Raw genomic sequence first — 18,420 nt, 5'->3', positions numbered from 1 at the left:
GATGGGTAATGAATCAGACATGCTCCCAGCTGCTTCTACAACCATCATTAATATGCCTGTGAGCAAGGGGGTAATCCCAAGTTGCTTCAGAGCAGTGGCCAAGAGTACAAGGCTGAGGTGATAAAAAGCAGCTCAGTGTTTCAAGAACCTCAGTAGGTGGCTATCATGTTTACTGTTTAGTTGATAGCCCTCTGTGGAGTTTTTATCATTTTGTTTGTATATGACCATTTTCTGTCTTTAATTCTGTATTTTTCTTCAGTGTTTACTCTGTACGACACCATGTAACTCTGGTTTTGAAAGGCACTTTATAAACAGAGTTCACTTACTTATTTACTTGTGCTAATACCTGACATTTCCAACAAGTAAATGAAGATTTTGTAAGTGTAGTTTTTTTCAACAGGCAGACAGAACTGACCAACAGTTCCAGCCAAACAAAACCAGCCTGATTATACTCAATAAATAAGGTTAGGAGAGTGGGCATATCCTCTGTGTTTATGATTCTCATTCTCAGTTTTGCTGAAGAACAAGAATTTACTAACATTTAGCTAAACTGACTGATGTCAACATTAGCAGCTAAGTTTTGGGTCTCTTAAATATGCTGCAGCTGACTGATAGCAAGCCAGCAAGTCTGGAGAGGTACTCTATTGTTATGGACTAGCACTCACATTTCCCACTTGGCTAATTAGTTAGTGGTTTTCTTGCCTGCAGTTCATCAGCTAGCCCTGTGAGTAGGGTAGGGTTAGGGTTCAATACTTTACCAGGCTTCTAGCACCACATATTTGGCAAGGATGCACAAATAAACTTTGCAGGGCCACTTTCTTGAATATATGCAAATAACTTTAAAATGAAGTGGTTTGATTGAAAAAGAAAATCTCTATGTAAACAGATAGGTTAAAGGGAAACTACTGATTTTACACATCAAGGTCTCTTTAGAGGTGTTGGAGGTAGTATTGCACGTGAAAAAGTATCAAGCTGATGTTACTGCCTCTCACCATCAACCCCAATAAAACACTGATGAAAATGCACTGCTTTGCTTTTTGAGTACTTGTTGGACTTGGAAAAAAAGTATTTGTATTTGCAAATTTCTTTAGAACCCTGTGCAAAACAAATCAGATTTACAAGCAAGACAGAGTCTCTATTAAAGCAGAAAGGGAAATATGATGCATTTCTCTGCAAAGATAAAGAAAGCTAAGCCAAACAATATTGTATCACTATCTCACCTGAATGGTAACTATGCGTGGCAAAGGTTGGCGTGTATTGGCTCCCCCCTCAATAGCGATGCCAAGGGTGTTGGCATTTTTCACCACTCGTACCAGGGTAGCAGTGGGCACGGGGACCGGTGAGCCAGTCTACTGGGACAAAAATTGGAGAGGGGTTACAACAATTACAGGCAAGGTCAAACTTTATATTGTCATCATTTGTGGATGAGCTGTCAAGAAAACACTCCAGTAGCAGTCTTCTCCTTTGATATGGAGAAGGTTTGATAGGGTAGAGTGGGGATTTTGAATACATGTCTTGAAAGTTGATTTTGAGTCAGAATTCATCAATTGGTTAAAAATTGTCTATAGTGAGCCAAGAGCATCAGTCCTACCCAGTGGTTCTTTCTTTTTTCAGCTTTCAAGGCTATTAAAGTAAGGAGATCCACTCTCGCCTTTATTGTTCAGTAAGGGCAGAAGCAGGAATTTAGGGAGTGAAAACAGAGGGTAGAGAACACAACTTATTTTTGTATGCAGACAACATTCTTTGGCTATCCGTAGATCCCACTTTATCAGCTCTTATTCTTTTGGACAAAACTGAAACATTCTCTGCTCATAAAATGATTTGACAAAAGTCTGAGGTAATGCTGGTGTCCAAGTGTATCATTCAGCAGCAGCAGTTAGTGTATTCCAGTTCAAATGGATACCACCAGGGATTAAATATCTTTTGATAAGACTGAGCGCTGATATGAGAAATGTAATATAATACAACATCATATGTTCTCACTGCTTCAGAAAATAAAAATAATAATTGTGTGAAAGGGTTAATCACATTGTTGTATCTGTTCACTAATTTTATTCCATAAAGGAAGTGAAAGCAATAGAAGAAGTTCCAGAGAACTGAAATCACAAACTGGTGAGTAATTTTATTGTGGGACTGTGTGGGACAACACAATTTGAACTTGTTCAGAATAAACTATCAGAAACATAATGAACCTAATAACTATGGTTATTTATGACAGCATGAAGGCCTCACTTGTCTGGTGGCCCCTGGAAGAGGCACATGTGCCACTGGCTGTTCCAGATGGCTTTTCTGGTTCTTGCAGGGTCGAGGGCTGCCATCTCTACTGAGGCCTCCTGCCTCAGCTATATCCACCCCGCTGTCCTCACTCAGAGTCTGGCCACTGTCTGATAGCTGGGACAGTGTACCCCCTGGGTGGAATGCTATAATGTTAGTATACAAACACGCAGTATATTATATACAGCCACAGGGATATTTTCTGTTCTTAGATAGAGGATTATTTACCTGCACTGCAGACAGAGCCTTTATTTGAGACAGGATTATAACAGAGACCAGTTTTATAACTTAGAGCCCCTCTGAACATGCATTTTTTCACATTTCAATATGACAGTTTTCAGATTTGTTTTTCTATTAATGTAAACTCAATCTCTATGTTAACCTGTTATCTTGATTTCAGTATTATGGTAAATGGACCATACGTATATAGCGCTTTTCTAGTCATATCAACCACTCAAAGTGCTTCACACTACACGTCACATTCACCCATTCACACAAACATTCACACAGCACCTATTATATACACAGTGCTCTTAAAAACATTCACACACAGATGCACACATGCATCAGGGGTGATTTGGGGTTCAGTATCTTGGGGTTCAGTTTGCCAAGGATACTTTGGCATACGGACTGGCGGAGCTGGGGATCGAACTACTGACCTTCTGGTTCTGATATTTCCAAAATACAATCCAATATACTGTACTATAGTCAATATTGTACAATATAGTTACAAACTACTGGATTACCTTTTCATAAATATCTGCACAATTCTTTCATAATATTGTAATGTATAAATAGTATATGACATTTTATTGTCTTATTTCATTCAAAATGTAATTTGAATCTCTTATCTTTTACCTTTTAGCCTGTCATTGTGCTGTTATTGGGGGGGGTTAAAAAAGTCAGTTTTATTGTATCTCACTCCATAGCCTATACTTCTGTTTGCACTTATTCTTTTGTTTATTCAAAGTTGAGCTACTGTCAGTAAAACTCACTACTTTTCATATTAAAAGTCTTCCAGGGGATGTCCTTGAGACAGAGTGGTCTAATGTTGGTTTTAGACAAGACACATATATTTCATATATTTATTGATACTTTAAGCACACATTGTCACTAATATAAGTGCTCTATTATCTCTATCTATTACTCTTTTCTGCAGAGTGACCCACTCCTATATTATTCAGACTATACTATTGAATCATTATTACTTATGCATTAACATATAATCGGTAGTTTAAAGTTGTGTTTGATCGAGGTGGGTAGCTAATTTTAACTGCTTCACAGTTGGATATTTCAAAAACAATGTATCATGATTCACTGAAAGTATGCTTTTTAGTAAAAACTTATTATGAAAAGTAACTATTAACTATAGCTGTTAATTTAATGTAGTGGAGTGAAAAGTACAATATATATCAAAGCGTCAAATGGAAATACTCAAGTGCCATACACTTATACTGAAATACAGTAATCAGTAAATGTATTTAGTTACTTTCTACACCTGTGCAAGAGCACATAGTTTTTGAGACGTTGTGCAAAGAATAATATCCATCCATCCACTATCTATACTGTCTTTTCCTCAAGGATTGTGGGGGGGTGGAGCCAATCCCAGCTGACACTGGGTGAGATGTGGGGTACATTCTGGACAGATCACCAGTCCATCGAAGGGCCAACACATAGAGACAAACAGCCATTCACACTCACACCTACAGGCAATTTAGAGTCACCAATTAATCTGCATGAACCTGGAGAGAACCCACTCAGGCACAGGGAGAACATGCAAACTGCTGTGAGGTGACAGTGCTAACCACTGCACCACAGTGCCGCCAAATGCAACAAAAGCAGCTAGGGTGCTATGGACTCCAATGTAAAAATGGTAAGATGAGAGAAATCAGAGAATTGATACACTTATCCTTTCTCTAATCCCTTTCTACAGAATGGTTTTAGATATGCTCATGTGTGGACACGACTACAGCTTGTGCAGCTGCTTTCTTAAAATAAATAGGCTTTACTCTGTGCCATGTCAAGTCCTGTGGCCTGCTATCATGAAACCACATGATCCTACCCCAGATTCAGACATCCTGGGGGAATATTAGGGTCTATGCTTTAATATTTTGTGTTGGCCACAAATAAACAGATAAATGAACGTTATAATTTTGAATTTGGGCTTTTATTTTAGAATTCATGCCAGGGGTAAATCAAGAAGTGGCTGAATATATGACAACATAGCTCTGGAAATTTGAATCTGTGGATATACATGACTAACAAATTACAGATTTGCTTAGTAATTGTATCTTGTATTATGAGGCATACATGAGATGTATTTCTGCACTGGGAGACAACACACACAGCCATATACTCAGACAGACTTTTTTACCTTTTTGCTGTGCTCTGGAGTCTGCAGATAACCGGTTCATGTCTGTTATGATCACTTTTTGAGTAAGGGCAGGTGAGCAGTGCCGGTCAGGACTACAGGGTGGAGCAGCAGGTGTAATGAGAGAGGGGCAGGGGGAGGGACATGGCGAGGGATGAGGTGATGGATGAGGGGATGGCATGGGAGATGCCACTTTGGAAGTGGGCACAGACTTTGACAAGATGGAGGACTTCTCATAGGAGCTGGATCTGGAAGAGACCTTGACAGATCCCTGTGATTTAGCAGTGCTGGAGAAGTCCCAGTGGTGTATGAAGCCTGGGCAGGTGTGGTGTCCTGAACTGGGTCTATTGTGGTGGGCAGGATGGTTTTGGAGGTGATGAGCAAAGTGGGCGTGGTTGAGGTGTTCTGAGTCAGAGAGGTGGAAGAAAGTCTGGCAGGTGTGATGGAGTGCATTGAGGGAAGTGTGGTGAACAGAGGCTGGGGAGGGCTGGTGGGTGGTGGGAAGGGATTTGAGGGACTTGTGGAGGCAATCCTGCTGGGTTGGACCAGTGAAGAGTAGGCTGGAGCTGGGCTGCACCAGCCGGGCTTCTGGCTTCCGGCTGAGCTCCTTCTCCCTGGACGGTCTGCTCTGGTCCTGGAGAGGAGCACCCCTTAACAGTGGAGGAGACTGACCTGAAGCCTGCATTTCATCCTGTCAGTGAAAAGACGGCAACAGAATTCATGAATCACACATTAATGGTGCAGCACCTCTCTGAGCTGCACAAGTCACAAAATCAAAAAAGAAGCCTTTAAGTTGATTGGTTGATTTGGCAACACCTGTAGTTACTGACGTAAATCAATTCTTTTGCATTGTAAGAAATGTGCACATGCAGTGGGTTTCAACTTCAGCATCACATCTTGTAAGTGCAGACATCACTTCCTCTTAACTTCTGTGTGTGCACAGTTTGAAATGGAAAGGTAGATGTAGAAATCACAACTACTGTAGAATGGTAATTAATGAGTGCAAATATACTGAAATGCTTTGCTGACAAAAAACAATCAGAAATGATACAAAGATATCATAAAATGTTAAGGACTGAAAATTTAAAGGGAAATATGGCATTTTAAAAAAGCCAGTGAGTCTACCTTGTCAGTGAGTTCCAAATATAGAGAAATAATACCCACATGCATCAATATACACATCCATTATTTTGCCCTAATAGGCCTATGGATGGTGATGTTGGTCAATTCCTCCACCAGAAGAGCACATGTAATGATTTTGAGAGAAATTTTCCAAATCTATAAGCTAAAAATCTTTGGAAATTTGATGTGGATATTTAAAGTCATCACCTGACCTTTTTTCTAGTAATATCATCACCTGCACACTCAAAATGTCTGCCTCTACATTCAAAAACTACAATCCTGCTCCATAGAGGATGAACAGTTCTGGACAAGACCTCGGTGAGATTTTATCCCCTGCCTCCTTCTGACTAAAAAGCTACAAATGCAAATGAGATACCTAATGAATTCACTGGGTTTGCCATGAAACTTGCTGAGCATGCCCATGCTCCCAAGGGGATAAACTCCTGTCTTTAATGATTTCATCTTTATGCCATCCCCAGGCCACACTGCAGATATTCACCCCAGTGCAATGTTAATAATCCTACACTTTGTTGATGAATGACATAATGACCATTACTTTTAACTTTCAGTGTTGTTTTATTGATGTGATATGTCCTCTGGAGATACTATTATGTGTTAAACACGAAAGCCCACTCACAGGCAATGCAGTTATCCCTGCATGTGTATCTTTTTTAAAATATCAGATAAAACAAGGAATGACACATACCAGTGCAATGTTTTGTAAAGCTTTAGTGTTCTCCTCCTGTTCTCTTTCTGTCCAGCCACCAACACAGCCATCAGTCTGAAAGAAATAGTATGAAGCATTATTGTACTGCGGGGCTAAATCTAGATAAAAACTTTATATGGTTTACATTAGCCTACTTCATGCAGGTGCCAGATGGATGGGATTTGCCCCACAGGAGAATATAACGAGTGCAAGAAAGTTTAGACAGTCAGAACAACATGTTTAAGAAGCAGAAGTTTTGAGTAACAGTTGAATCTTTTGAGGCTGTTTGAGGCTGGTGGCTCTGTCCTTTCATTGCTGCAGAGCATTGTTTTGTCTTTACTGTTGTAGCTATCTCCACCACTGAGGTAACCAAGTCATTAAAGGCTTTTCAGCTGCATTTCCCAATCCTCCATTTCACACATAGCTGACAGAACAAATATCAAATATACTTATTTTTGAGATTACATCTCAATTAAGCCATCGAATCTGTGAGTCTATAAGCTCCAGCCCCTCCCCCGACCCTAGGTCTAGGTTGATGACAGCATCTCTGCTGTATATTTGGCTAAACTGACATTTGAAAAGATCAGTCACAGAGACCACATTATGGTTTTGAAAAAAGCTCTGTTTACTTACACAAAATGTCATTATTTATCAGCTTTTAAGAATGTTGAAGAAGCTCTGTTTTTGGGTTAGAAAAACATTGTTTTAGTCTGGATGGCAGGCTTAAATCAGAATTAGAGAAAAATACATTTAACCAGCTTAGTGTTGGCGACACCTTAACTTAGTCACAGACACAATGGCTAAGACTGTACTATTGCCATACACAAATTCACAGATACTGACAGAAAGTGTTGGTGCTCTGCAAACATACTGCTTTCATTATACAGGCTATGCAGACAATGGTGGAGTAAGACCATTTCCACATATTTGTATTAAATGGATTTAAACAGCTCAAATACTTGATTGGACTGATGGTGTTTCTTGTTGTGTATTCAGTGTATTCAGCTTTTCACCTGTTTTAACCAGTCACGTCAGTCCATAATCAAGAAGTGTAGTCTATTTTGTTAACTGTTTACGAAATTAACATGCAGCACTTTGTGTCAGCCAGCTGGTGTAGCTTGTAAATTACATTTAGCTTATAAGAAGTCATTTCATTTTCTGTCAGATGATTCGGGAAGTAGCCATGTAACAAAACGGAGCAACAGGGTAGTCTTAAGTGCAAAATATGTCAGGGTGTCAGCTCTGAGCCAGGGCTTTTTATTTTGTAGTTCGTTGTGTTTGTATTATTTCCTGTTTTATTTTGAAATCACCTCCCTCTTGTTTCAGGTGTCTTGTCTTCCCCTTCCTTCTGTGCTCCCTCCTCCTGGTGATTACCTACCCCGCCCTAATGTGGTTCACCTGTGTCTCATTGTCTGCCCTGCTCCTGTGTATTTAGTGTCTGTGTCTCTCTGCACTCCCTGCCAGTTCCTCTTGTGCCTTTGTCAGACCTACCAGCCTTCGCATAAACAACCTATTCTCCAGTAGCCATAGTTTTTTACCATTGCCTGTGTTTTTGACCTTGCCTTAGCTCTAGTCCTTTTGTACCTCCGCCTTGATCCTTCATGATTGACCTCAGCCTGTTTGACCGTGCCTTAGCTCTAGCCTTTTGTACCATTATCTGACTGCCTACCTGTGTACCGACCCTGCTGGAAATAAAGGACCTTGTTTTTTTTTAAACTCTGTCTCTGCCTCCTGTCTGCGCCTGTGTCCACACTGCAACTCTTGACAAAATAATCTCTGCAAAATGTAAAATTCTAGCATTCCTTTCAGGGCTTATCATGCTCTATTATTCCGATAGACATCTTTGAATAGGGTCACATTTAAGTGACAAATTAGAAAGTCAAGAAAATAGAGGGGTTGTACCATAGAATAATATGATTGATGTCAAACTTTGAGGTGTAATAGATAAGGGATCTACCCTGGCAGGGACAGTGTGTCCTGCATCACGGATCACAGAGCCTGTGTGGTTGCAGTGGCCCTGTGGATGCAGCGCTCCTAGGCCCCCATGCCAGATCTGGTGGGCCTCACTCTCACGGTGCAACACCAGCCTGTCGTACAACTCCAGATCCTGGGGAGCCACCAGACTCCTCACTTCAGACAACATGGACAGCTGCAGGGAAGGAGAGAAGAAAAAAACAACATTAGGCTACACATGAGGGAAAGAGCAGAAGAGTTTTTTTTTAAGTATTTATTTATTTTTGTAATTACTACATCTTTCAAATAATTCAAATCAGACTCATTGAATCTTAAGTGAAATAAACCCACACAATATAATTAGCAAAGGGCAGGAGATGTCTTGGATCTTAAATTTAAGTATGAAAAATATGTCAACAGAAATTGAAAATTAATTTGTTTGTTATTTAAAGAGAGGTTCCAGAGAACTGCAACCTCTCTTTAAACATCAGACTAGACCATTTCAAACTGCAGCCAAGTTTGAAATGGTCCAGCCCCAGTGCATGCTGAAGGTCACAATGCAACGAAGCCAACAGAACCACATCATCTGCAAAGAGCAGAGATGCAATTCTGTCAGTCCACCAAACTCATGTACAACCCCAGTTCCAAAAAAGTTGGGACGCTGTGTAAAATGTAAATAAAAACAGAATACAATGATTTGCACATCTTGTAAACCCATATTTTATTCCCAATAGAACATAAACAACATATCAGATGTTGAAACTGAGACATTTTGCCATTTCATGGAAAATATTAGCTCATTTTGAATTTGATGGAGGCAACACATCTCCAAAAAGTTGGAACAGTTGGAACTGGGTGATGTTTACCATTGTGTAGCATCCCTTCTTTTTTTAACAACTGTCTGTAAATGTCAGGGAAGTGAAGGAGACCAGTTGCTGGAGTTTTAGGAGAGGAATGTTGTCCCATTCGTCTGATCCAAGATTTTAGCTGCTCAACAGTCCTGGGCCTTCGTTGCTGGATTTTTCATTTCATGATGTGTCAGATGTTTTCTATTGGTGAAAGGACTGGACTGCAGGCAGGCCAGTTCAGCACCCGGACTCGCTGTTGTGATGGATGCAGTATGTGGTTTAGCATTGTCTTGCTGAAATATGCAAGGCCTAGACGCAGTTTGTTGCAGATTGGTGAACCTCTGCCGATCTTTACATCTGAGAGGCTCTGTCTCTCTGAAATGCTCCTTTTATACCCAGTCATGTTACTGACCTGTTGCCAATTAACCCAATTAGTTGTCAAATGCTCCTCCAGTTGTTTTTGATTTGTTCCAATTACTTTTCCAGCCTTTTGTTGCCCCTGTTCCAACTTTTTGGAGATGTGTTGCCTCCATCAAATCCAAAATGAGCAAATATTTTCCATGAAATGGCAAAATGTTTCAGTTTCAACATCTGATATGTTGTTTATGTTCTATTGGGAATAAAATATGGGTTGATGAGATTTGCAAATCATTGCATTCTGTTTTTATATTAAAGGAAATATCCAACACAGGAGCGCTCGATTAGAGTCTTATGAGTATCCTCACAGCCACACTGCAGCTCTCACCCTGAGACCCAAGAGTTTGGTTCAAGAACCTGTGCTATGCATAGAGGTGAGTCCAACTGTATGTAGTTGGTACCACTCCACCTCCCACACCAGCTCATGTTCCTTCCCTGTCAGAGAGGTTGTTGTAGTTTCTTTGTATAAAACTATTAAAAGGAAGGAATCAACCAGACACGATCTCAGCAGCCTCTGGGAATTTATTGAAATAAGACAACACAGCTCCAATTGCATTCAACAGTGCATTACGGCAAATTCCAAAGTTCTATCTTCTTCAGCAGTTTTTTATACCTGATACATGAGTGACATAAGACCACCCCTCTACAGGAGTGTATGTGTATGTGTGTGTATGTGTGGCATATTCTATTATATCCTGTTATTTAGTTACTTCTAGCACATTCTGTGTGTGTGTGTGTATATTTCCCAACTAGTCCTCCCCTATGGGGAATACTTCTGGGAACTAGTGTGCACAAACTTTAGACACACCATTGGTGTCTATGCCGAGTGACCTCTTGTTTTGCCAACCATTCTATCCAGGGCACTGTGACCCAGCATCTTCTATTCTTTCCTGTTTTCCACCAACTTTAAGACATAAACTCTTTAAAGTTACCTTTCTCTTCTATAAGGTGACATTCCACATCCCTAGAAACAGTCTGCTAGGACCAGTCACCAGGAGCCAGTACATCTGGATCCCTTCCTTTGTCTTCCAGCCTACAAAACACCCAACCCCGATGCTAATGGTGGGTCCTGTAGCTCCTGTTACCTTTGCATGTGTGTTGAAGAGCTCAAACAGAGCCATGGCCAGTGGTTCCACTCCTATGTGTTGATCCTGGTACTCCTGCAGGTAGTAGGCCATGGTCTTCCTCTCTGGCTCCGTCAACAGCATGTAGGCCTGCTGCTCCAGAGACACCTGAACACCTGGTGGACCAACACCTTTGTGTACTGCAGACTGCAGGGTCAGATAGGTTTACACATGAAGAAGGATGAAAAGATGAAAAGAAAAATGGTCACAAACATATAGGATAAACCTATATGCCCAGTAGCATACAGATAGAAAGTCCTCAGTAACTTCCATTTCCCCTGTCACCCCCTACACACATGACAGTGGCTGTGCTTATCATGCTCAGGTATTAGAACCACCTCAAAGCTGCAGGGTGAGTCAGTCAGAGCTTGTTTGCCATCATAGTCATCTTCATAAACAGCTCCTCTCACTGTTGGTAGATTGACTGAGTTTTAGCGAGGCCCGTGCCTTCATACCAATTGTGAAAAGCTTTGTTTGGAATAACCAGAAAAAAAGGACCTTGCAAGTATGGAGAAAGCTGCTAGGAAATATTTTCTCAACCCCCAAAGTCTTTACTGTGAATAATACAAAAACAAACAGTTCATTAGAAGGTGGAAATGGAATATGTTTAAAAGCCTCTGCACAATACCCCTCAGTGTTGGGACTTCCATTGCTTTGTGATGATGTGCAAGTAAAACACAATTAACAAGCTGCTTCTTGATAATTATCCCCATTCGAGTCACTGTTACACTACTGAATACAACATGTGTTGTCCCTCAGAATCCATTCAACTTTCAGAACAGCATCCTTTATGCATTGTTAATGGTTACCTAGCGGGTGTTGAAATGCCGTTTGGACATTTATTAAATCAACATGGCCACCCACTGGATCTTAAATTACAAAGCTCATTAGGCCTTGCCTGCCTGAGCACAGAAATTGGACTGACTGCTGAAGAATAGCTGCTTAATTATGGCAGAGCCTTTGATCCAGACTGTATTGGTTTTCTGCACATATTCACATGTAGCTCAGCTGTTTACTGTGTCAACAAAGATACTGACACTGTCTCTCTCTCTCTGTCTGTATGCTGTGATATGTGAAATGCAAGCCATTGTGCGTTCTGTGACAGCTGTATTGATTAAAATGATCCATTTTAATCAATACAGCTGTTCCATCAAACAAAGGTGGGACATACAGCAGAAAAACCAAAAGCAATTTAGCAACTAATACATATGTCTGACCACATCACTGTGGGGAAATACAGTAACTAATACAGTGACGGTGCACAGTGTCAGTGAGCTATAGAACTTGTAATCTTCAGCATTGTATTGCATAAACCCAGTAACAAACAACCAAAACAAAATGAGCTCAGTCAACTGCATTACATTAATTCACAATAAATAATGCAAATACCTGCACCTGGGTAGACTGATAGCAGCATGTTAACGACAAAACTTGGCAGCAGTACGACAAGTAAATCTTTGGGGACAATAACACCCTGCAACAATGTGTCTAAACCAATACTACTTAACAGATACTGCAGCAAAACTACAGTTTGACAGTCAGGGTCAGCAGCCTGCTATGCCTGTTAGCAGCAAATATTTAACAGTTAAGCCCATAGAATCTCAGTACTGATGACAGAATGCCATGAATAAACCCTTGGTGCAGAGAAATCCAGGAGAATAGATTAGAGTGCCTTTGTTGTCATCGTGATTAAAAACCATACAACAAAATATAATAAATAAATAAATAATAGGTGCTAAGCATGAAGCCAGAATCAAGATCCAGGGAAACAGCTGCACAAATGGAAAAATGAAAAAGGAAAATTGTGATTCTACAGTGCCGGGTTGAAAAAAATTTACCTATGTCTTTAAATCGATTAAATTGTGCTTTTATCTTAGCCAAAGAGGGGTTTGTGCATAGAGTGTCTGAACCCCCCGAACACACCCAAATAGAAAAATATAATAGTGGATAAAATAATGCAGTGTAGTATTAATAATTCATAAGAATACACTGGCATAGTACCACACTTCCCAAGTGTTGCTGTTGGTTGGAAACTCATTGGTTGGTGGAATTTTTTTCTATTCATGTAAAATACACTGGAACCATGGTACAAGCTATTGCAGAAAACAAGATTTAAATGCAAAGATGTGCAAGTGTAGATGACCAGAAAATAAAACTGCATTACTTTACTCAGAGGGATACAAATGTGTTCTGCTGTACCTGTAGAAACTTTTACTTTGCTGATTTTCATTGCCAACGCTGCTTACTGCCACAACTTACTCCACCACAACAGCCTTGCCTTATGTGATTTAAGAACTTGGCACTGCAGTCTCACTAAGCTCTAGGGCCTTATTTAAACTGCATGAACACAATGACAAACACAAAGTAGTGGGTCTTAGGCATACAGACTGTGGGTCATGAAGCACACCTACTGTTTTAGTTCATACAGGTGCAGCAGTGCAAATTGCAAAAGGTCTACCCTCAGTCTAGGCCCGTCACATCACTGGTCTCATTGCTCTGAAACAACTGTACCAATCACAGAGACACATGACAACAACTCAACAAATGGAAAGAGGCTTCTCCAGGAAATGATATTATTGTCTGGATGATGCAGAGCAGAACAACATGAGCTTCAAATCTGATGCTACAGGTAAATGGTGTGGGTTTTTCTACTACTTTTGCTAAAAAAGAAAGGAGGCAATGGGATTGATGAACTGCTGTAATCTGACAGTTCCTGTTTAAACAAAATACCAAGTCACTGTGGACAAGTCAGATGCGCGCGGGACTGTGTGTGGTTATTCTCTGGCAGCCATTTGCACATGATTTAGTGAAGGTAAACTGGACAGCCGTGTGTGATTGTGCTCTGCTCTGACACTGCACTTCTCAAATCAGAAGGAACTGAGTGGGAACTCTTGCTAAGTGCATTTCACTCAGTAAAACGGCTATCAAAATTTCAAAGGTCTGCTGTATTAGTCAGTATTTGTCATGCCTAATTACATTATAAAGTGCTTCTTTGGCTACAATTATTCAGTTAAAAGAAATATTAAAGTTTCACAAAGTCATACCTGTGCTATCACTACAAATAATATTATTAGTACTAGTTGTAGTATTATGGCACAATGTCGTTTGTCAAAGTGGTGTTGCCGTACCACAGCAGAAGCTATTGCTTGACTGCTGCACTGGTTACAAATGGTTATTGTCTTGCAATATTATGCAAAATTCCTGTCACAACATTAGCTAGCTAATATATGTTCTTGGCATCAGCTAGTGAACAGCCCAGACATTCTGAGTATATTCCACACGCTCACATTTTGTATTCATCCCATGTGTTAGTGAATGAGTACCAACAAGAAAAAAGTCAAGCAGAAAAACTGTCAGTTTCTCCTCACGTCAGGAGCACAGGAGGTGTGTCAGTACCATATACACAATTTAAAGATGATAATATGTATGCAGAGGGCAGTAATGCATGTCTGCCATTCTTACCTGTCCTAATACATGTGCAGCTCTGGCTGAGGATGGTCTGCAAAAAGGAAGAAAACAATGCATAGCATATTAAAGAAACTGATTATCTCCAGATAGTGTATAGTCATCCTTATAAAGAAGGTACACTGAGAGCAACACATAAAAGTGAAAGCATCAACATAAATACCTGAGGGTGCTTCACCAATTCTTATGCATATAGAACACTGAAAACATCACAGCCTAGCCGAGCCGAGCCCATGGCCGGACCCAGGCAACATGTGTTTAATGAAGTGTGGTGCTGAGAGCCAAACTGAATGATTTCTAAGGCAGCGGCAGGCAGAGAAATTTATACCTCCCCAATTCACAATCAAGGCCAGTTCCGTTAGGGGTTTGGAGACAGATAGATGAGGGTAGTCTCCACACCCTGCTTTGCTGTCAGACACAATGGAGCTGTCAAATGCAATCCTCCACTGCAGGGAAGGTTTTCTTGTCCAGCACTCCCTGAACAGACACATTCTTCTTATGAGAATGTGTCTGTTCAGAGGGAAGGTTTTGTGCACAGAATGGCAACATATCTAATGAATGAATAGATCCACTGTGATCCACTATGATTATTTTTCACATGTACATATTAAATCATTTTGATTAATTTGAGAACCAGAACAATCATGGACATGCCCTAAAATGTTTCAACAGACCTTCACATCGGTCTTGGTCATTCGTAGCAGTTGCTACCAGTATCGAACAGGTGAATTTTCAATACCAACACACTTTAGGCTAGTGATGAAAACTATGAACCTGAATTTTTTTATAATTCAATTAATTGAATTAAGCACTGTTCATAACACTGTGATGGTACAACTCTGCAACAGAGTTAAGCTGGGTTTCTACTTGATCCTGTGCAAAAATCAAACCAAATCATGCTTTTAAATTCCACTCAGTAACTGTGTTTACATTCTTTCATTTACTTGGTGATTTACAACAGTGCCAGTGGGTTACACAAGTACCTATAGAACTACTTCTCCTTGTCTCAGTACTGAAAAGAAGGCCACTGTGCTCTTGGGAACCTTCAATGCAGCAGAAATATTTTTGTAGCCGTCCCCAGATCTGTGCCTCGACACAATCCTGTCTATGAGCTCTGCAGAAAGTTCCTTCAACCAAACCTCATGTCTTGGTTTTTGCTCTGATATGCATTGTTAGCTGTGACACCTTATATAGATAGGTGTGTGTCTTTCCAAGTCCAATCTATTGAATTTATAATAGGTGGACTCCAATCAAGGTGCAGAACATTGAAAAGATGACCCAGAGAAATGGGAAGAACCTGAGCTAAATTTCACGTGTCACATTAAAGGGTCTGAATACTTATGTCAGTGTGATAGTTTCTCCTTTTTAGTAAATTTGCAAAAATTTCTAAAATCTTGTTTTTGCTTTGTGATCACGTGTCATTGGGTGTAGGTTGATGACAGAAATAAAAATTGTTGAACTTTAGCATAAGGCTGCAACTTAACCAACCATGAAAAACTGAAAGTGTCTAAATACTTTCCAAATACTATGTATATCAAAGCAAAAAGAGGAAATCTCCAAATCAAAAAACTAATTCAGTTTAGTTTGTTCATATACTGAACACCTCTAGAGTAAGGCATATGAGGTATGGCTATTAAATAATGAGACTGCACTTACAAGGATAAAACCACATGGTTCACAATCACACCAAGTGTTGTATATTAAAGGTTGGGTATTCACACACAACTGCTGTAAGTTTCCAATAAGTGATGTCTTTAGTTCACTGCTAGCTACTGATTGAAGTGCACATGGTTTTGCTAAGGTGTTAGATAATGATTAGTTTAAAAGTTGAGCAACACATTAACTTGAAATTTTCTGTGAAATTGCAAAACAGCAACCAAATCTTTTCGTATATTAACTGAGGTCTATGGGGAACACTGCATGTCATGTGCATGTGTGTTTGAATGGCACAAAAGATTTTGTGAAGGCAGAGAGGATGTCCAAGACACAGTTTGGCAAATTTTGTATGAAAATTTTAACATGACAAGTGTGTACCAAAGGTAGCCCAACACTTCTGACTCCTGATCAAAAGGAAAAGCAGTTTCTGGCCCAAAAACACATCCCAGTGCTTGATCTCCCTCCCTAATGACAGAGGTTCGGAGACAACTGTCTGAAGAAGACCTACTGCACTGCTTTGATCAGTGGAGGACCAGAATGCAGTGGTGTGTTGATGCAGAAGGGGAGTATGTTGAAGGAGAAAGACAATGAAAAATGTTGATGTTCAATAAAATTCTATTACAGCATTAGACTCGTTATTTAATAGCCATACCTCCTACATTTTTACTTACAGGGCATTACATGTAAGGTGGTTCTCCCCAGTGCCTCAATAGTTAAGAATTTCTGGATACACATATCAGTCATTGGAAAATATTTTATGTCTGTAAACCATTCACAAGCAGAAACACAGCAAACAAAGCACAGCTTAGTTATCAATTACAACAGTGTCTTTGTTCCATGCTTTTGACAGTTCTAATATTTTGTTTGGTAAATAGGCAATTTCATTAGACTGTACTCACCTTGTACTGCAGGTACTGGCACTGATGCTAGTGTGGATACCAGCATTGACAGTAGGGTTGGTGACAGAACTTGGGATAGCTGTAGCGCTGCTCTCAGCAATGCCCTGACTGGTGATCCATTTGGTCTCATCCACCACTGTGCGTGCATGAGGCAGACGACCCACATCCCTCACCTTTATCAGTAGGTGGCGTCCTGTTTTGAGGATGTGAACTGCCTCATCGTGGCAGATGGTGACAAAGCTCTGACCGTTCACTTCCAGGATCTGGTCACCCACCTGCAACAGACCAGTTTAATTAAAAGTGAACACTTCACACTTATTTTTCCAATGAACAACAGACATCAGGGGAGGGCAGGGGAGTCATTCTTCTTGACAGGCACGTAGATCTGATTGTCATCTGCATAGCAGTGGAATGAAATGCCTAACTATGGAACCAAGTGGCAATAAATAGAGGGAGAAATGAAGAGTTACCGAGGGTAACACAGAAAGTTTGATCTGCTAAGTATGACTTAAACCATTCCAGTGCTATGCCCCTGATGCCCACCCACTGTTCCAAACGAGTAGCTAAAAAGATTTAAAAAAAACAAAACAAAAAACAACAATACAAACATAATACAAACTTCAACTCAAATATGCTGCAAAACTGCAAACAAGCTTTGTGAAGAAAAATAATAATAATAATAAAGAAAAACAAACAAACAAAAAAAAAAGACATACCACATACCACAAAGCTTTCACACTTCTTAACTTGATCCCATCCCATAGGATGAAGATAAAGTGACTCACAAAAGTACCAGACAACTCCATGTGATGTAGACATACACAGCTGATGGGACAATGGAGGGAACAAATATGAAGAGGTGAAGAAACAGGAGAAGAGCAAAAATAAAAAAGGAAAAGGGAAAAAGATCCACAATTTTTCTCGTCTTTCTTCAAATGTATGTTACTGATTTTTAATTCTCATAGTAATATTTTCTGTTTAATAAATTTCATTCACAGAGTCTTTCCATTTATGATTATTCAGGTTACCTCTGTTTAACCAATTTCTCGTAATTTGTTTAACTAGTGCAACTCTTATTACTAAGAATAGAGTCTTTTATTCAGAATTTCTTGTGGTATCTTTCCTAGGAGTAGGTATAGTGGGTTTTTACTAATAGAGATTCCAAATATTTTATTAATTTCTTTGACAGAGTTTTCCCACAAGCCATTAATAACATTACATGACCAGAATATATGTCAACGATTCACTCTGTCCTCACCGCAATCTCTCCAACATTTAAAATTGAATTTGTCTTTATATTTACTTTGAATTTGTGGTGTTTTAAAGTATTTAACAAAAAAATTTCCATGAATATATAAGTATATAAGTAATAAGTAATTTGAGCTTGTTGTATCATGTATGTTTTTACACATTTGTTCCCACTCTGCTGGTAAAATATCACATTCAAGTTCACTTTCCCTTTTGTATTTCACTTTTTCAATCAGTTGTTTGTCTTGATTATTGGATTGTAATATTTTAACCATTCTGGTTACAAATTTTGTTTCAAGCCCACTGTCATACGCCTTCAAGATACATTTTACACCCA

The 18,420-nt window shown here is 39.7% G+C and overlaps 1 protein-coding gene across 1 annotated transcript in view; it reads right to left on the bottom strand.

Moving 5' to 3' along the window:
* Positions 1-18,420, bottom strand: part of LOC108878692 (whirlin) — a 58,616-nt gene that overhangs the window by 4,203 nt on the left and 35,993 nt on the right. The window contains exons 5-12 of the mRNA XM_018669635.2: positions 16,836-17,110; positions 14,278-14,314; positions 10,777-10,962; positions 8,431-8,622; positions 6,474-6,548; positions 4,649-5,336; positions 2,233-2,408; positions 1,221-1,349 (exon numbers count right to left, since the gene is read on the bottom strand). Of these exons, the coding sequence (XP_018525151.1) occupies positions 1,221-1,349; positions 2,233-2,408; positions 4,649-5,336; positions 6,474-6,548; positions 8,431-8,622; positions 10,777-10,962; positions 14,278-14,314; positions 16,836-17,110 (1,758 nt within the window). The remainder of the gene's footprint in view (positions 1-1,220; positions 1,350-2,232; positions 2,409-4,648; positions 5,337-6,473; positions 6,549-8,430; positions 8,623-10,776; positions 10,963-14,277; positions 14,315-16,835; positions 17,111-18,420) is intronic.

Source organism: Lates calcarifer, linkage group LG13, assembly GCF_001640805.2.
Source record: "Lates calcarifer isolate ASB-BC8 linkage group LG13, TLL_Latcal_v3, whole genome shotgun sequence".
Classification (NCBI taxonomy): Eukaryota; Metazoa; Chordata; class Actinopteri; family Centropomidae; genus Lates; species Lates calcarifer.
This window is presented reverse-complemented; position numbering and strand designations above follow the sequence as displayed.